Consider the following 19,995-nt stretch of genomic DNA (forward strand, 5'->3'; position numbering starts at 1 on the left):
CGGGGAGGAAAGGAGGGCGCTGACATTGGTGGGCACTGGACGTTTGCTGCAGAAGCTCAGTGTGAGCTCTGCTTTTCCCACCTCCACTCCTGGCTTGGGCCATGCTTGTGCTGGGGACAAAGGGGCAGGGGTCCCTCTTCCCTCTAACAGAACCGCTCAGGCTTTAAAACCCTCATTCACATAAAGCAGGTCCAGCTCAAAGGCGCTGCCCACTCATTTCTCTTGCAGCGCTGACCTGGAGGTCAAACTGCAGCGGCCTCCCCTCCAACGGGATCTCACTGACGGGCTCTTGTGCATGTAAGTACTTCCAGGTGTTAAATTAACACTTTTCATACTGCAGACCTGGCCTCGGTGCTTGGGCTTGGTGAGACGGGCTCTGCCGCACTGAGATGAGGGATTGTTCCTGAGTACCATTCTTGCTGACTCGGCAAGAACGGTGTCACTAAGCAGCAGAGGCTAGCCTTTACTTTTCCTGGAGGGGGCTGACTTTCCTCTCCTCTATGCTGAAAGGACTCCACCCAATCCTGAAACCAACCTGGTGTTGTGTGTGGAGAAATGGGTGCATCCAGGCACTTCAAGGGCTTTGTGCACCCAGCATCTCCCCGCCACCCCACATCCCTGCTCACTTGGTGGAAGTGGGAGGCTGTTGCACATTGCTTCTGCCTCGAGACCCCAGCAGTCAGGCAGCAGACGTCCTGGTGCTTCCCTACCTCACCAGTCAGTCCTATCCCTCCTTCCCTCTCCTCCTAGCTTTCCAGGAGCCGTTTTGTGCAACGAAGTAACTGTGAGCAGTAGCAAGTGGTCATCTTGGGTCTCTCTGGGATTGTCCTTTAAATCAGGAACTTGGTTGTTTGAATTTTCATTCCGTTTTCTTTTGTTTTTCCTCCAGAGATGCTGGGCAGCTGCGTCTCCCACCGATTTCAACTGTAGCTCTGTGAAGAGCTGCAAGCCAGCCTTGTACGAAGTCCTCTGCAAGGAGGCTATAGCTAGTGACACAAGTCAGGCCCCTCTGCAGCAGGATCCTGGAATCCCATTGTACTGTGGTTCGTACAGATGCAGAAAGAAAAGCGGTCCTGTCTCCCCGTAGAGCAAGCAGAATAAGCACTCGTTGCGCTGGGAAGCCAACATCCAGCCATGGGTTTGTACAGCGCCTTGCACGCTTGGACGGAGCCGCTAGTGAGCCTTGTAACACAAGTGCCTAGCAGGTCACATACAACAGCAAACACACTAGGATGTCAGGGTGCCCGTGCCGCCCCTTGGAATAGGCAGCTGCAGGTGGGGCTCCTACAAGTGGAAGAGCAGGGGCTGCTTTAGCTCAGGCTTGAGGCACATCAGAGCTGCTGGGGTTGGAGACTTGGGGAACAAGAGAAGGCTTGAGAGGTCTTGGCAGAGCTGTGGGGGAAGTTGGCCTGGCTGCAGGCTCCCTCTATTCTGCTTCCCCATGACACTGGAGGGGAGGGAGAGGGGATAATGAGAGAGAGCAGCAGATGTGCACACTGGGGAAGCTGATCTTTGGGGGAAGGGAGGCTTAAGAACCGAGCCTGCTGCTCCAAGCAGCTGATTAAATGCCACAGAAAACACCCTTGAGCCCCAGCTTTGGAGCGGAGGGAAAGGCCTCCTGCGAGTGCCTGCCCATCCAAGCCAGCCCCTCTTAGCTGGGACGGGGGCAAGAGCAAGACAGAGCCCTCCGGAGGAAGTAGGCACAGGCCTGGTAGCTTTGCTTCAGCGCACTCTGTGAACCCCAACCTGCGCACTCGGGGAAACAGGCAGGGCTCTCCAAGAGCAGCTGCGATCATGGCCTCCCTGCTGGCTAAATCCCCTCGGTCACTGTGCAATTAAGAGCTGGAGCTGGGATGCTAAGAGCCCCTTTGCTACACCAGCACAGCCCCCTCTTCCACGCAGCAATCTGCTCTTCACACCTCCACCTCCTGCTGTCCCAGCTACCTCCCTCTTTCCTTGGGCTAATTATACCCAAGTGAATTAGGGGGTCAAGCGAAGGCAGCTGGGCTGGGGCTCCGAGTGCTGAGAAATCTGGCTAATGATGACTTAAAAGCAGGTCAAGGAGAAATGCTCTCATCCCAGATTTGCTTGCAAGGTTTGGTTAGGCCCTGAGCATTGGAAACAGCCCAGTGGTACCAAAACAGGTACCACTGGTTGCCTCCCCAGCTCACCCCCTTCCAGAGATGTTTCTGATGCTGCTTTGGGAGAAAAGCCTCAGTGCTGAGGTGGAAGCGGATGTCAAAGCTTCCAGTGATTACCCAGCTAGTGATTCAGCATGAGGCTGTGAGGGTTTAAATGTTATTTATTTATTGGCACTAGTGCCTCGGGGATCCATTGTGCTGGATCCTCTGTTGTCGTGGGAGAGGTCCCTTCTAGAGAAGGTTACACTCTGGATCGCACCCTGTGTCAGGTGTCCGGGTTGTGGCCATATTGGTCTAGAGGAAAAGACAATTGGGACTCATAGTAGAGATGCTATCTTTTATTAGACAAGCAAGATTTTTGCAAAAAAAATTCTTTAATTGCGAGCTTTCGGGCACAAACACCCTTCATCAGGCATTGGCAAAGAGATTGTAAAACTTCTCCTGGATAGAAATGAAAGTTCGTATTTCATAGGGTTTCACAGAGGAGTTAATAGATGGAAAGCTCCTCTGGGCAGTCGGTTCATAGCTGGTACCCTGTGTTAGGTGCTTTGCAGAAGCCGGAGGGTGTTCATTGCTTGCTGCGATATTGAGCCCTGGTTTCTGATGCGTTTGGGACAGAGGGCAGCAGCCCAGCTTGTCCCTGTCCACAGCCTCTTGCAAAGGAAGGGGAGCTGATCACCGAATCAAACAAGCAGCAGGTGTGCGGCATGAGTGAGGGTGGAAGGGGTGATGGATGATTAGTGAAAGGAGGCAGCCAGACCTAATGGGGAAGCACAGAGCAGGGCCAGGGGCTGTTCAGACCCAGAAGCGGCTGCCTCAGTGACCGGCAGATACATTCAGAACTACATTCAGACCCAAGCAAATCCTATCTTCAGCTAGCTCAAACCCAGCCAGATTGCCCTGGGAGGCCAAGTTCATGCTGCATTTCTGGTATCAGGAGCTGCCAGCCTCCATTGCCAGGAATTGATGTCTTCCCCTTCTGTGCTGCTCCCCAAACCCATCCAAAGGCCATCACTGCACTGAGAGGTGCACGTCCATCAACGGAGCGAGGACCAGGGCAGAGCGCTGCGCTTGGCAGTTGTCCGAAGCCTGGTTTTCAAACCCGTGGGGTGAGTCGTGCTATTTATGCATCCTCCCTCTGGCTGGGCTCCCAGCAGGCTTGTCCCCTCCAGGGTGGAAGTAGGCTAAAAGCTGTCCAGAAACCCATCGGGGATTTCAGGTAGCAGCAAGGAGGACACTGGGCTGAGCCAGTGCAGGGAGATGGGGTGCAGCAAGGGCAGGAGTGACGGCTGAGCTGGGCTTCCACCCTGCTCTGTAGGGTTTCCCCTGCTCGCCCCTCTCCTAGCTGCAGTCCCCTGCACAGGTGCTTTGCCAGGTGTCTGCCTGATGGGAGGGGGCAGGCGGAGGGCTTGCAGTTGCCCTGGCTGGAGCTGGGAGTCCCTCGGCTGCAGGAGGACAGCGTGGGCACTGCCACAAGGTAGGGAAGCTCCAGCTGGCTGTAACTAGGAGATGGCCTCAATTATGAGGGCCTGGGCACTTGTGAGGGATGGCTCGTTATGTGACTTGCTCCCCCTAGCCTCCCTTCCCCTGTGAGCCTAACGTCACCAGGTCTGAGCATGGTGTGCCTTCACGGCAGGGCACCCGGAGCAGGTGAATTGCATGCGTGTGGCCAGCTGCTCCTTCGTGGCGTGTGCCAGGTTGTGAGGGCAGACAGGGAAGTGCCGGCAACTCAGCCAGTGCGGGGCATTTGGTGAGTGGTGTTCAAACCAGGGAATCCAGGCCAATGAACGCGAGTGTGTTGGAAATGCGGCGTCGCTGTTGACTAGCTTTGTGGGTTTTTTTCTGGTTGTATTAAATGGCATTCCTCAGTTTGCATTGGAAGTAATAGTGGGGGCAAATCCCTCCACTGAATCCAAGCAGCCGCACAGGGAACGAAGTGGGTTAAAGGACTGGACGCTGGAGAAGTTACCGAGAAGTTACTGAGTCTCGCCTACCCTGCAATGATGCCTGGTACGTCTCCTTTGTGGCCACGGTATCTCGCTTGCTCCTTGAACCAAAGAAGCTGAATACAAAATGGGCCGGGCACGGAGGGTGAACTGCACTTGTGCCCACCTGCAGCCCCTCTGGGTTCGTGCCTGGGGCTGTTGGAAAGAGGGGTTTGGAGGGATGGCCATGCTGGTGCTAAGCAGCTGGTGGAAAATCCCGCTGGGGAGAATCTGAGGCTTCAGCTCTGGCATCCTGTTCTCCCCCTAAATGCACCTGCAGGTGTGGCTGCCACCAAAGTTGATGGCACGAGGAGAGCCTCTGAGTGGGGCGGGCGAGCTCTTGGGGCCATTGGGACAAGCGCCGAAATGCATTCACAGCCTCCGTCTGCCTCCAGCCCTCCTCGCTTCTTGTCCTGCTCCTCGTCCTTCAGGTTACAGCCACCCCCCGGGCTGTCTCCCGCAGGCGCAGGCCAGGGATGCTGTGCCCTCTCTCTCTCCTGCTTCTCCTTTCTGCCGCCTTTCCTGCCCATTGTGTGCCAGTATCCCAGAAGGTACATTTTCAGTCCCCACAAAAATAACTGTTTTAGGAGTTGATATGGGCTGCACAGACCTAGATGACCTGGTTTCCAGCCTGGCCTGGCATGTAGGTAATACTTTAGTCAAGTCAGATTATACTTTATTATCTGGAAAGCATGTTGAGACGGGTGAAGGGAACCTGCTTTAGTGAAAGCTGGGTATTATCCGAGGTTTTTGCAATGCTCCCATCAGCGAGGGAGAGAGAGAGATCCACAGATGGTAGCTGGTGCTTTCGTTCGGAGCCAGTCGGTTAATACAGCATCTTTCTCGGTGCAAGGTGGGGATTCAGGGTGTCGTGCAGCGCCTGGGTCTGTTTGCCGGGCTGCTGGGGGAGGCGTCTGTGCAGATCGGCTCCTCTCGGCACAAACATGGGAGGTGGCAGGTCGTGTGGGTGAACGATGGAGCGGGGCAATGCAGCGCCCCGGATTCCCGACCACGGGAGCGCTCTCTATTGCTCCATCTCATCACGTGCTGCCGGAGTCATCTTTTATTAAAGAGGGTGCGAGAAAGCAAGAGGCCAGGAAGGAAGTGCCCGGGCGAAGAGGAGCGCCCGAATCAGCCGTGCCAATTGTCTGCCGTGGAGCCCTGTTCTCTGGGCCCGTGGGAGAGGGGGGCAGGGTTTCTTCCTCACGGGGTCACAGCTATTCATGGCCAGGAACTGTTCAGAAAGGGGGGGAAAAAACTACCCGAGCATCCTGAGGGGCCTCATCAAAGAGCCATGTGCCCCTTTGAGGCCCGTTTGCTATTCAGGTCAGGGCAGCGAGGTCAGCAGCCTTTCTCCATTCGCCTCCGCGTTCAGCTTGGCGGCTCTCACAAAAAAAAAGACAAATCAGGCTGGTGCCAGAGCAGGGCTGAGCCGTGCAGAGCCCCTCCTGCTCCCCCGCGCCCGGCAGGGTCGTCTCCAGGAGCAAAGCCCCTCGGGCCTCAAGCATCTTGCTGGGTGGGAGGGCTGCAGATCACGGCTGGCGGGAAGGGGCAGCGTGGGGGTCCCTCCGAGAGCCCAATAATGGGAAGCAGACTCTTCCCCTCGGCTTTGGAGGGGGTGAAAGGGAACAGCCGATATAGAAATAGGGCTGCCCACATGCAAAGCAAGCTCATTGCATTTGCTGCTTTCTCTCCGATGCTATTTCCAGGCCGTACTTCCATCACTTGTATGCTGCTGGAGCTAGAAATAGGGCTGCCCCCTACCAAGCATGCTTGTGGCATTTGCTGCTTTCCCTCCGATGCTCTTTCCATCACTTCTATGCTGCTGGAGCTGGCAGCTTGCTTTGAATGCTTTCACGTCATGTAGAGGCTATCGGCAGAGGGGGTCTTAGTCGATTTTACTAGGGTGCCTAATCAGTAATGCTTGAAAGTCGTGCCCCTCTCTTGCCTATTCAGCGGCCTGCGTCAAAGGCTTGGGTTGATCTGCACCACCATCACAACTCGAGCTAACCGGGCCCCCGTGGCAGTGTCAGCAGTGATGCCAAGGATGGAAGAGGTTTGGGCTCTGTGCAGCCCTTTCCCCGCTGCTGTATAGGAGGTGGCCCTTCGCCTCGGGGTCGTGGTGCATTAGTGCAGCCTGGGCGCAGCTGCTGTGTTTGTCCTGTGCTGAAGAGCGGGGTATGGAAAACCCGCTGAGAGAAGAAGTCCTGGTTTCTTATTAAACTTCCCATGCCGGAAAGCTGCCCTTGGGCCTAAGGGTGTGAGGTGGTGCGGACCCCACTTTGCAGGTTCATTTGCGTGCATAATAATGCTTTGTCTTTTGGCTTGGCCCGGCCCGAACTCGCTTAGACCGAATCCTGGATTTCACTTTGAATGCTTTGGGGGTTGTAATGACAACAGCCTGCGCTGCGTGCCCCAAGCAGCCAAGCTGTTAACGATCCAGCGCTCGGGAGGCTCAGGCAGGGGAAACACGGTCCCCGGCCGTTCGGTCGGTGCCTCTCGCTGCTTTGTGCACCTCGGACGTGGGTGCGGACCGTGGGGCCCTGCAGGCGATGGCGCGGGGCTCGGCTGGGAGCTGGGGTGTAAAAGCAATGGGCAGGGCGTCCTGAAGCAGTTGGCGGAGGGGCCGGAGGTTTCAGCGCGGCGGGCCGGTAGCTGTCACGCATGCATGTAGGTAGTCCTGCTGCGGGAAGGGGCACAACTGCTCCCCTCTTACCAAGCAGATACCTGCCCCTTCTCTAGCCTGTGCCAGCCCGGCTGCTGCCACCTGCTTTTTTTAATCCCCCGTGGCTCGTGCGACTGCCAGGGAACGTGCCCTGCCCAGCCTGCTTCTGCACATCCGTCGTCTCCAACCACGAGCATCTCCATGGTGATGAACGGTAGCCATGCCAGCGAGTCTGCCTTGGGGACGGTGGCTTGTCCCTGTCCTGGCTTAGCCTCAGTGGCCGAGGAGCATTAAAGCGCTAGGGGGTCCTCTCCCTTGGATGCTGCCTGGCCTGGTTTGGAGCTGGGACTTGCCCGCTCCTATTCCTCCTCTCGGCGTCCCCTGCACCCCTTCCTTGGGCCCGTGTTTCCCCGGCAGTAGGAGCCGCTGCCTGGAGCAGAGGGGACCTGTTCTGTACCTTCCTTTTGGCTGAAGGTTTTTCTACCGTATCTGTCCCACCGACCATGATAGGAGTGTACAAGGCCCCATCCTCGAGCATCTTTGGGGTGTTTAACCCTTACATTGCTCTCCCTCCTCCTGGCGAGGTGGTGCCTACTCCCCTGAGCAGGCGTGTGCAGGGATGGGAGTGTTGGAGCCGGGGCGGGGGGAAGCAGTGCTTTGGCAGAAACTTGGACTCCTAATTTTCCTGCTCCCAAGTTGCTAGGGGTAACTGTCTGTACCTGGGTACGTGAGCTGTTGCCTCTGGGTTTCTTCTGTGCTCTGCCTCTGCAGCCCCAAGCAGCAGCACGCAGATTGCTAAAGCAAGACTCGGATGCTCTCGTTTCCGGAGCACTTCGGTATCGGCCCATCGGTCTCTTCCTCGCCGCTTAAAGCTTTCGGTCTGTGACAAAGGAACCGAGCCCTAAAGCATTTCAATCGCTCTCTCCTACCGCCCCCAGCTCGGAGCTGCGCCGCTACTTCCGTTGCAGGAAAGCGCATTTCCACGTCTCTCCCCCTCCCCAGCACCAGGGATCGGTGCTGGGGGTGGAGGGTAACTTCTCTGGGTGGCGAGACTCCAGTGAGCAGGGACAAAACCCAGTGGCTGATGCTCTCTGCATGAGGCAGCCTTAAAACGTGGTGTCTGAGTTTCCAGCAGGAGGTAGTAGCCAATCTGGCAAGATTAATAGCATTTAGAAAGCAAATGCAATCTCTGTTGTGGTCATCAGGAGGTGGCCGTAAGGGTGGTGGGGAGCATCTTGCTGCCAAATAACATGGACGCAAGCATTTTTCCCCACAATGGCAGATGCCGTCACCTTTCCCCGTCTGCACCAAGTCCAGAGCAGCTGCTAAACCCCCATGCAGGAGTGGCTATGCTTGCTTCAAGCCCCAGGCTCTGAGCTCCACAAGCACTACCAGCATCGGTAGGTGCTTTATTGGGAGCCAAGTACAGCTTTGCAGAGCTGAGGAGCAAGCAGCAAATGGTGCTGGGAGGTTGCTCTGGTCAAGCACCTGCCTCTGAAATCTCTGTTGCTCTGCAGGATGCAGCTGCTTAGTCCTTCCTGGCTGATTGTGGAACCAGGATGCTGCTGGCATGAACCCACTCCTCCCTTTTGTTTCCAGCCATGAGGATTTCCAGATCCTTTAAGCTGGAAGGTCACTGGCAAGTAAGTCTTCCCCCAGACAGATTCTGTATTGCAGCACTGCATATTCACATAGACAAACTGGAGCACAAGGAGTCGGCCCAGCCCGGGCAGGGAGGGAACACCACCCCCTGGCTCCTCGGCCATCATGAGATGGGTCTATGCTGCAACAGCTCTCCGCTGCAAGCAGGACCTTGCTTTTGGCAGGAAGTGTGTCCTTCTTCCTCCAGGAAAGGAAAGTCCTGACAACGGCTCTACTGAACAACCCCTCCACCCCATAAACTTTAACATTAAGAGGTTGATCTGGGCCCTCAAGTGTAAGAGCTAAGGGCACTTTCATGAGGCAAGAGTAGACAATGCAATTATCAAATTAATTGGGATGCTGAGCCTGGAGGACAGAGATACCAGGAGTAGCTGCTCCTTTCTCCCCCTCTGAAGACTCCCCAGAAGTACCAGTGAATGTGGCATCAGGGAAGAGGATGTGGTTTTTCCTACTTTGCATTAGTTTCTTTCTTTCCTTCTGCCCTTGGTGTTAAAGCTGATGGCCACCACCTCTCCACCCCAGAGGTGTGGTTTTCCTGGACACTGGTTTCATTTGGCATAGCTCCTACTTTCAAGCAGACTATTTTCCTTACCAGGATGCAGACTCCTCAACTGTTAATGGGTCAGAAACCTTTACTTTCTGCAGGCCTCTTCAGCATGGGGGGTTGTGTCCGAGAGAAATAAGCTTTGCAGCATGATGACTATCCCCTCTCCCTCCACTCACCCTTGGTTTAAAAGGGGTTGGCTGTTGGAGCCAACATGGAGGCTTTTAAAGCTGGACTGAACAAACTAGTAGGGATATGAGTCTTTTCTAGATGGTGGCTTGGTAGTACAGAGTTCAAGCCGACTTTGCTTGAAGAGACAAGAATAGTCATTACAGACGCATTCTGCTGTAGTTCTTTCTATTAGCACATGGGGAAGCAAATATCACCAATTTACCTTATCTATCTCCTCCCTCCCTCCTTTCCTTATGGCCCCGATAGCAACAGCTCCAGGCCCCCCAGACACGCTGGAGAGACTCCTCCTTGAGGCAGAGGACTGCTTCAGACCCCCACTTCCATGAAGACTACCCACACCAGTTCTCATATCTGAATGCAGGTTTTTATTTATCTTTCTCCATTTGAAGCTATTTTAAGTTATACAAATGGCACTTACAAAAAATAAAAATAAAAAACCCCCAAAAACTTAGATTCAGAGTGAGATGGTTTCAGTCACAACACCCGATAAAGGAGACTGAGGGAGATTCTTGACCTACTGTCACATATGGAAGAAGCCAGAGCAGGAGTTACGTGGTTCAAACTGCAACTAGGAAGGGGAAGAAGGGAGACACTGTGGACAGCAGGGCCAGCAAGCAGTGTGTGCCAAGTCACAGGGTCAGTCAGGGTTTCATGAGGACACTCGTTCCTTTTGGAGGCATCTCCGTTCCCAAGAAAAGCTTTTAAAGTTTACAAGTTTGCCGGTCCCCTAGGTGCAGGGAAAGGAGCACCTCTGAAATGAAGGGGCAAGGAGCCAAGCTGGAGGTGGCATCCTTTAAAAAAAAAATCACAGGTGTCCCAGATGGAGGAGATGCCTTTTCTTCTTAGGTCTCAGCCCCAGAACTCAGACCAAGGGCTCCAGTTGCTGGCTGAAGAGACTTTAGCACCAAGCTCCTAGAGAAGAAAGACTTTAGGAATGGCCATATGGCTTTAAGGCTTGAGGCCCTACCTTGCTTCTGGCAAGAGGTACTAGCCTTCAGTATGACACAAGTGAAGCCACAAGCACCATGTCTGGTTAGGAGCTCAGCAAGGCATGGAAACATGGTCTGGCTTGTTGAAGCCAGCCACAGAAAGAGCAACTGGTGGCTGCGATGCAGTATGCATCCCCTTCCAGGCTGGAACTGGGGCAACAACGGGCTGAGTATTTGCAGGGGCCAAAAGAAATTTGCCTGTAGAGTGGCCTCTAAGGAGAGTGCCTTCTGATACCCTGAAGGACAGTTTAGCATCACCTATTACAAAATGTTCACATTGTTATACACTAATGCAGACTTCTAACAGACAGCTGATAACATAGTGCCATGGAGATAGATATAAATAGACATTAACAAAAATACTGTTTTGGTCATTTTTCTGCTTCCAGTAATGTTGCTAAGTTTTCATGCCATCAATGCAAAAAAAGTTCTCCTCCCAGGGAAGGGTGGCAGAGAGGAGACAGCTTAAAATCAGACTCAAGCAATAGGAACAGGCTTCAAACAGTAAGACGTTCAGTGATTAGGATTTTGCTATTCCAGTAGGTATGAGAAGAAAGTACTGAACAAATACCACTGTGCAAAGTTTGCTAAGAAGGTTTCTACTCTGTAAACCAAGATCTGCAACGTATGCTTCCAGCTACTATCCAGGGCAAGCAGTGTCAGCCAACCTGCTTTACACTCCTCTCCAACCAATGCTCCCGTAGCCCAGAGGGCTTAAATCTGAACGGTTAAAAGAAAAAGCAGCGAGATATGGCTGTAAATCTGGGACAGTCCTTGAGCATACCAGGCACATTGTTTCTTTTGCAGTTAGTGGGGAAGAGAAGGGTGCTGAGAAGCCCATGGTGTGCACCAGAGTCATTGTTGAGAGTGAATCAGCACCATGTAAGAAAGCCGCTGGGGAAGTCAGCCTTCCAGACAGGAGGGCTGCAGGGGAGCAGAAGCAAGGACTGGTTAAGAGGATACCTATTTAAAAGTTAATGTGCCTAGCGACAAATTTCATGAACCTGTCCCCTTCTAGGAGTAGCAATAAGGCAGCTTCAGTAGCCTCTGAGGTGCAGTAAATCTCATGGAGCCAACAAGCCGAACCAGTTGAAAAGACTCCATGATGCTCCTCTCGCACAAACAGAACAGACCCAGAGCTCTGTTTATGGAGAGGGGGGCTCCCGAGATGAGCCCCTGAAGCCTTCCAGACGGTATTGGCCTTGGAACAGTTTTAGGTGCTCTACTTGCATGCATCTCCAGTTTTAAAAGGGAGGAGGACTTAAGCTTACTAGCCCTGCAGTTGAGTTTCTGCTGGCAGAAGCCAGCCCTTCAGGGTTGGGGGCATGATATGCAAGGTTACCTCTTATGCCCAAAGAAGGGACTGAAGAAATGTCTTCATCAAAACCAAGTGAAGGAAGATGATGTCTCCCTGAAGCTGGATTTTAATGCCACGGCCTCCCACCTCCCTTGGTTTGATGGAAAAGCAGGAGTCACTGACACTCCAAGAGCTTGTCCAAGCTAGCTCTTGCTAATTTAATCGATTAAGCAGCTGCAAGGACATTGGCAGTAGAGATTGGAGTGTGACACTAACTCTGTATGGCACAAGAGCAGAGAGATGATGCTATTCCCTTTTCTTTTAGAAGGGGGGGGAGGAGGGAAAACAGGGAGGATGCTCAGAGCCAGGGTGGGGTATGGCAGCTAGAATTCCCCAAGCCAAACTAACCTGAAAAAAAGATGCTTCTAAATCTAGGGACAGGTTGCACCATTTTCTCCAGGTTATTTATCCAGTTTTAAGAGATAAAAGAAAGCCCTACCTCCAACAAAAGACATCGGATTCTATGGTAGGGGGGGAGCAGCAAGCCAGTCTGAAAATCCTTTTACAGAGAGAGGGAGAGACAGAAAGAAGAGAGGAGAAACCAAACCAAAGACAGAAAGAAGTTGGCAATGGGGGGGGAAAGCTAAAGTGCATTAATATTCCCAAAGGGTAGAGGAGTCGATTGCATCAGCAGAAGCTTTGAGGACACCGGCATGGTCACCCTTCAGATATTTGCCGTTGATTTTGATAGCCAATTTGTTATAGTCGCAGAACTCAAGAAAGAAGTCCACGGGCGTATCGCTGCTGCTGGTGATGGATGAGTCGCTCCCCACCATCCAGTACTTCCCAGTGGAATCTGCAAGTAGGAGAGAGAAGAGGGTCCAAAATAAGCAACTGATGGACACCTGGAGCAGACCCCCTAGGACCAAGGGCCCTGGGAGTGGGAAGCAGGTTGGCTTGATATGAGCTCTCCCCTTACTGAGAGAGTTACCAGGTTTGCACAAGAGCGGATGTGCTCCTTTCTTGGTCTCGCTGCAGGGATGTTATGGAGTAATAGTGGAAGGCCCCCCGCCACGTATGAAGGCCTGTGAAAACACCAGCCACGGCACAGGGGCATCAAAGAACCCCTTGCTGTAGCCACACCAGGCTAGTGCGATTCGGTACCAGCAGCTCAGTCCCGAGACCCGTGAGCTTTCGGACACTTGTAGGCCTCCCCTGTTTTGCAGCCTAAGACCATCCTTAGAGATGGTCACAAGATGCATCTGCCCATTTCCTGCCATGCTTGAGCCAAACCGTGATGGACAGTTTAAGGGAGACCTCAAACTCCTGCTTTGAATGAAATCCCAGCAGTCACAGGGATGGAGGAGAGAGGACAGGACAGCAGAAGCCAAGGCTTCTAGCACTTAGGGGACATTCAGGGAGTTTAGTAGCTCAAAAAGCTGCCTGGCAGGGAGCAGGAGGGGTGGAGAGATTCAGCCTCGCTAGCATCAGAATCCAGCCCCAGTCAAATGGCAGCAACTCCGGTTCACCCTCCCATGAGTGTTCAGGGGTTTCCAATTTATTCCAACTGTTTTTGTCCAGAGACACCCTGAACTTTACTACAGCTGACATTCACTGCCATGTCACAGTGCACAGAGGGGTTTCCATCTGGAGCAGGGTGGGAGCTCTTCACAGGACTCGTGAGCAAGCAGGGTGGTGGGAGAGCTTACACTTGTCACCTGTACTGGTCAAAAGCTACTTTCATACATACATACACTGTCCCTGTTGTCAAGACATAAAACTGTTGTGGCTTACAAGCTAAGGAGGAAGCAAGAGCAGAAAGGAAAGAAGTCTCTTGGGTTTCTAAAAGCCATTGCAATTAATAAGGGGTGTTCACACCTTTGGTAACACCCCTCTAGTTTTTAGAGGGGAAACTACCTCTTTGGTAGTTTTAGTCCATTGCATAGATCGCATGAATGCACAGCTGTTGGGAGTTCAGAGCTCCTAACAGGAGCATCACTGCTACTTGATGCTTCAAGAAGGTCACTTGTTCTTGAAGGAGCAAGTCGGCTTGTTCCTAGCAGATAATCCTAGGAGCCTGCGCTACGGCAGGGCTTACCTTTAATATTGTATGCACCGTCGTTGAATTCCAGCTGAAAGACATCGTAGTTGGAACGATTCGAGTCGAGGGTTCCAGTCACCTTGCGGCAGCCGATGAAACCATGCTCCCCGCGGAGGACAATGATCGGCCTGTTGATCAGCTTCATCAGGAAGAGCTCCGTCTCACCTGCCCAGCAGGAAGAGGGAGAGGGGACAGAGGAGAGGTGGTGAGATGTGGCCTTTCTAACAGATTCAGACTTCCTGAGGTTGAATACCAGTGCCAGTTAGAAAACTGCCCTTTTAGGTTCTACGTGCACAACGGGGTAGATGAAAGCAGCTAAAGCAACTAGTCAAAACCTACCCGCTGCATTCAATCTGGACCACCGAAGCACAGGGGAGACGGTGTGCCCAGTGATAGGTCCCAGTCTTAGCCTTCATCATGCTTAGACCAAGGGATGGCAAAGTGCTTCTCCAAGTCTTTGCTCCTACTAGGATTGAAGGGCTTTCCAGCAATCCTCCCCCCAAGCCCCACCCCTGCAACTAGATAGAGACATCCTTACCCGCCGTCTCCACTGTGGCCGCCAGCTGCCCGTTCTTCTTTGCTGTGACATACTTGCCGTTCGTAGCCTTCAGGGTGATGCGCCTGTCACACCACTCGATGTCAAAGTAGCAACTTGAGTTCCTGCCACAGCACAAAGAGCAGCAGACAAGGCATAAGGGTCTGTGGAGTCAGGCGGAGGGATGCTCTCCCTGCCCTGTTCATCTCCCCACCCTGGCCTCCGTTTCCACAGATGACCTGGGAGTCGGAGGTACCACTTTGCTCCTGGGGTGCCACGAATTCTCCCAGCAGCCCCTTAGTGGGCACCTGAATACACAGTTTGCTGGGCAATTTAAGGACTGTGGCTAAAACCTTAGGATGCCAGGAGGTGCCAGCAAGTCTGGAGGAGCAGAAGCCTTGGAGACAAGTTCAGAGTTACACATTAAAAGGCGCATTGAACACATGCATATATAGTGCTACATCTTCCACTTCCCGAGACAAGTTCTCTAACCACTAGTATATATAATATGTAAATGGATATACCATTGGTGCAAATCCCACGGAGAATTCTCTCTACCCAAAGGAGCAACTAACATTTGAATTGCAGGGTGCAGTTCTGGGCTGGGAAACCCAGTTTCCTACATGCTAGCAGCAGACTTGAGCAGGGCCTCTAGGATTAGAGGACGCAGGATTTCAGAAATGCCTGCTTATCACTTCCCCTCTCCCCTCCCCAGCACACTGACTGTGAGGATGTCTATTCATGGAGGGGAAACTCAGGTTTGTGATTTCCACTCCCAGAACCAGGTGCTTAAGAGCTCGTGGCTACCCCAGTGTCCAAAAGGGACTAAGACCTGGGCCCAAGGAAGGGAGGGAATTTGAGAAGCGGAGCCTGCACTCAAGCCACTGGGAGTAGTGGGCCCAGATGTACCCAACAGCTGTCCCAGTGTCACATCCCTGTAGCTGCGCTGCAGGAACTATGTGTACACCCCTTTCCAGTCATCAGGGCGTTGCTCATTTGGAGGCACTGAGCCTATTCCAGTCTCCTGTGCAGTGTGGCCCTTCAGTCCTTTGTCCCACCGAGGCAGTAAGACAGCTCCAAGCACAACTCTTTGCTTTTCATCTTGCAAGAGTATTTGGCCCCAGTCTTTTCAGAAGAGAAAACACATGTGCCTTTCCCTCTCCCTGCAGATTCCTCTGCAGCATCTCAAGCTGCCTCACTGACAGGCATCCCCACCCTTCCTTAACTAGGAACATGTGTAGGAATGCAGCATGCCTCCATTCACAGCAGCACGCCTTGCTCTGCAATATCCCCCTTTCCAGGCCAGGTATTGGTGTCCAAAGCCTCCCACAGGCAAGGACCATCTTGCTGACGACCCACTGCCTCAGTCCAAAGTCAGACTGCAAACATAACATCCACCCCAGCGCCAGCTAAAAAAAAAAGTCAGCTTCCTTGGCACAGCCAGACACTCGGGAGGGGGAAGTTTGCTGCAATACAACTGCATGCTATGTGCAGACAAAGCCCCCGGATATTCAGCTGCAAAACCCAGCCACCCAGCAGCGATCAGTAAGGCGACACAAGCCCTGCAGACTCACTTGGTTGAGGCGGTGGATTGTATCCCCCCGTTGGGGGTGAGGGTCCAGTATTTCCCAGTATAGGTCCTGAAGGCACACTTCTTGGTGTCCTTGTTGATCTCCAGTTGAAAGATTTCTTGGTCACTCTCTTCATCCTGATTGGCCGAGAGGTCCATCCCTGCAGGAGACAAGTGGACGTTCATCAGGAACCCACCCAGCGGTAGGAAGACCTCTGCCTACAAGACAAGACCCCAACCCATCCTGTCCCCACTCTGAAAGTCAAGGAGAAAGGGTGGTATTAAGTATAGAGGAATACTACAGGATTAAGTGGATTGAGGTCTTCTCCTAGAGTCAGCAGGTTTGAAGAGTGCTTGAAGCCAAAGCATTTGCATTTAGGTGCATTAGCATTAGGTCAGAACCCAAGTATTGTGGACTTAATCAAAGTGCTTTGTTGCAATCGACTGCTTAGAGCGTGTTCTGAACAGGCCAGCAAAATATTAAAGAGGAAGTTGCATCACTTTTATGCATGGAATATAGTCTGAAGCCAATCGCCAAGTTCCCCAATCATTAGTCAAGATCCACACAGCCTCCCATTTGTGGCACATCTGAAGCTGGGCTATGATGCATCACACGCAGGCCAAAGCATTTCCGTGTCGACGCATGCTGCAGTACTAGGGCCTGGGGCTGGAGCGTGACAATGTATAGAAGAGGAGATCCCATCCTACGGGCAAAGTTTTCTGGGATGCCATAATGCAGTCAGGTCCTCCACCCCCCTCATCATGCTACCAATTAAGGTAGATGGGATCCAACAAATCCCATTGCAGTCATGTCCATACCAAGGTGCTCACCTTGCCCAGCGCCCTTCACAGCCCAATGGAAGGTGCTGTTTTGAGACCGGAAATGTAGCCCGTCTCCCTTGTCTACACTGGGCCAGTTTCAGAGTTTGATCCAGCTTGCTTTTCTCCCTCCCAACAGTGCCCCACACACCAGTTTCCACAGAGAAGCTTATGCATTCAGGGCAGTTGCACTCGCAGCTCGATCCCCCTCCAGCACAGCGCTGCTGCACCCACCCTCACCCCCAGACCAAGCCAGTCCGACCCTACCAAGCAGCAAGCCAAATAGACCGCATGTACCTCTGACCGCCAAACACTTAGCCCAGGAAAAAACGCTGAGTCAATACATGCTGGGCCAAGTCTGCTTGAATGGAAAGTGGAACTCCTGAGCTTGGCAGATGTTTCTTGACAACACTTCAGGGATGTGAGTCACAAGCGATGCTTCGGAGCCAAACCAGGCAGAGAGCAAAAAAAGATCCCAGTGTCAGGTTTCAAAGAGATCTTAGCAACCTACCACAGGCACTTGGGATCCCAGAGGCTGCCGTTCTCCACTATTTCAGTCCGAACCAAGGTGCGAGTCTACAACAACAGTGCTGGAGCCAATAGTTACACCTCTAATGCCAGCATTTAGGAGAGGAGGATCTGGCTCGGCTACTGCCCACTTGCTACAGGAGTGCTCCCCGCTCCCCCGGGCGAGTGCAGAAGTGGGTGCTGAAAGTCGGTTGCGACCGTGTCCAACAAGCCAGGCAAGTGGAGGACCCAAGGACACCAGAGGTAGAAGCATTGCCTGCGACATGATGCGCTTTTTAGAGGGCCACTCTCAAACAAGATAGTGGACTTCAAGGCAGCCTTAAAAGAGATGCATCAAATGAGGCAGAGCGTTAAAGTCTTTCTGCTCTGTTGATGCCACCGAAGGATAAGGGCTAGGCCTGAGCGTGGGACATACCCACTTTCCTCTGGGTAGGTCCGACTGCCCCTTCATCAGCTCTGCGGGTACTGCAGCAGCGCTTTCCAGCCTGGCAGGACCCTTATCACCAGGGAGGCTGCCAGATGCACAAGCCAGCTGATAAATCCCACCCCCCCAACCTTTCACAGTCTACACACGGATAATGCCTGTGGAGGTTTGAGCTAGGTCATATGCAAATAGACTCCATCTCTTCCCGCAGACAATGCAAAATCCTTAGATTTGATCTAGGCAAAAAGCTGAACTTCCATAGAAGGGAAGTCTCCCGCTGAGAGAACATTTGCCTAGATACATCCGTGAGTCAGGAAAGTGAAAAATTTCCATTCAAGAGCAACTGACGGGTGCAATGCTAGAGATAAACTACCTGGTAGCTTCAAAAGGTTTTTGATAGGCATCTAAGCCTTTGCATGCATTCAATAGCCAATATCCAGGCCAGCAGCATCCAATTATCAGAGCCAGAACAGTAGGCAAAATACTTGTGGTCTGCATATCTGCCCCATGATCCTTAAGTAAATCAGCTCTTTGTTGTCCAAGATCTCCGCATCTTCCCTGTCTAAGCCTTCTTATTGTCATCTGCACAATGCTGCCCATTGATATCAGTGCCTTCCCTCCACCCATGCCTCAGCTATACGATTACTGCTACCTTTGCCTCCCAGAGACAAGCTCTTGTCGCTGCACATTGAAGGTCCCTCATTTCGAAATGGTCTGCCGCTGTGGAGAAGTTACACCCCAGCCAGGAACTTTCTCGGCTTGCCCTTGCTACAAAACAGCTTGTATTTTGAATAGGAGCCGTCAGGGCTCGTGCACATCTGGCAGCCCAGATGACTACACCCATGCATAGCACATTCCTCAGCGTGGCCACTGAGTCACAGCCTGGCTCCAACTGGTCTCATCTGCAAGGAAGGAGGGGCAAGGGGGGCGGAAAAAAGGCCTCAGAAAAACTGATGAATGAGGCCGTTACTTTGTCTTGTACAATAAGTATTTGGCCTGAGCCTGGTCCTTTGAGACAGCCATCCTTCCAGCTCAGCTTGCATTTTTGAGTTCACTCCCCACCCGCCTCCCGAATGAGTGCCTTCCCTTCGAAGCAGGGCGGGGAGAAGCTAGAGCTCCCCTTCAAAATGCATCAATAGACCAACTCAAATAGTTGGAAACGCTCTTCTTTGCAAGCTTTCCGGTATAAATACCCTTCATCGGGCACACACCAACTGCAGATGCTTCCTCGGCCTGACAAAGGGTATTCATATCGGAAAGCTTGCAAAGAAGAGTGTTTCCAACTATTTGAGTTGGCCCAGTTAAAGAGATCAGAATGACCCAAAATAACCTTGTCTGCCTAGACCAACACAGCTACAACCAACACCGCCACAGAACAAGATGTTGGGCAATAAAGGGGCAGCCAGCACAGAGTTTCTCATTTTGGTTTGAGATGGGGAAATGCTTGGTTTTTGGGGGGCTTCTCCACATCTCCAGCAAGGGGAGAAGCCTCCAAGCCAACACTTCTCCTGCCAGGAAGGCTGGACCTGAATCTTTTAATGGCCCAGGAGATCTCGGTCTAACTATATCTCAAGCTGCTGCTGCTTGAATAGTGGTATTCATCAGCAGCAAACAGCCTTCCCTGCACGCGGGAGAAGCCTGATGAGGACTTAAGTCCACTGCAAAGCAACACCGTTCAAGGAAGCTTCTATCCTGGTCTAGAAAAAAAATCAGACAGTTTGCCTAGAAGCAAAAAAATCACAAGCCACAGGAGCATGCAAGGGAGCAAGGCTCCAGAAAGTAGAGCCCCAGTTCCTCAGCCACGCACAACCCCAAGCCCAGTCCCATTTCAAGAGCGGGGAATCCAGATGAGCAGAAGCCCTGGAGGGATGAACTAGCAACCAAGTTTACCCTTCTACAGGCCAGAGGTTTTCATTAACCGCAGTGCCCTTTCCACCATCCTCCCACAGCATCTGGAATTTAAACAGTGCCCAAAACGATCTGGTGACAAGTTCGCAGCTGCCAAGGAGTGGGCATCGGCTCGCCTCCGAGCATAGTACAGCGCACAGTGGACGCTTTGAACGCTGCTGGCGGATCAGCAAAGCGCCCTCGGCCCCCATTCGCTTCTGCTCCCCGACATTAACTGCTGCAGACTCCTGCTCTTCTGGGCTGGAAGTGCGGGATGCTGCCAGCTGGACACAGAGGGAGAACAAGCAGCCAAAAGACAAAGCTGTGAGCAGCCAGAGGAAGCAGCTTGCAGTACACAACAGGATGGGGCCGTGCCGAGTCCTTCCAGCTAGTTCACCATTTAGCATAACCGAAAAGAGGAGCAGTCCTCCACCCTGCAGTAAGGGATGCAGGAGGCATCCACCATTGCTTTCTTCAAACAGAGGGTTCGGCATGCACTGCTGTGCTCTGCCTACAGATGTATTCCTTGCTTGCCCTTCATCTGAAGGGGTTAGTCTGCAGGATGTCACCCTGCCCTGCCTTCTCCCTCTTCAGTCTGCACTACCAGGGACCTGGGGGGCTGCCAGGCTTGGCTGCAGACAGCTGGCAGCAAGCAC

The 19,995-nt window shown here is 52.8% G+C and overlaps 1 protein-coding gene across 1 annotated transcript in view; it reads right to left on the reverse strand.

Moving 5' to 3' along the window:
• Positions 1 to 9,339: 9,339 nt before the first annotated feature.
• The window catches only part of FSCN1 (fascin actin-bundling protein 1), a gene marked incomplete at its 5' end in the record, with an annotated part of 19,600 nt that continues 8,944 nt past the window's right edge, over positions 9,340 to 19,995 (reverse strand). The window contains 5 exons of the mRNA XM_025204551.1: positions 9,340 to 12,331; positions 13,574 to 13,741; positions 14,115 to 14,236; positions 15,686 to 15,842; positions 19,515 to 19,623. Of these exons, the coding sequence (XP_025060336.1) occupies positions 12,129 to 12,331; positions 13,574 to 13,741; positions 14,115 to 14,236; positions 15,686 to 15,842; positions 19,515 to 19,623 (759 nt within the window). The remainder of the gene's footprint in view (positions 12,332 to 13,573; positions 13,742 to 14,114; positions 14,237 to 15,685; positions 15,843 to 19,514; positions 19,624 to 19,995) is intronic.

This window comes from Alligator sinensis, unplaced genomic scaffold (genome assembly GCF_000455745.1).
Source record: "Alligator sinensis unplaced genomic scaffold, ASM45574v1 scaffold402_1, whole genome shotgun sequence".
Classification (NCBI taxonomy): Eukaryota; Metazoa; Chordata; order Crocodylia; family Alligatoridae; genus Alligator; species Alligator sinensis.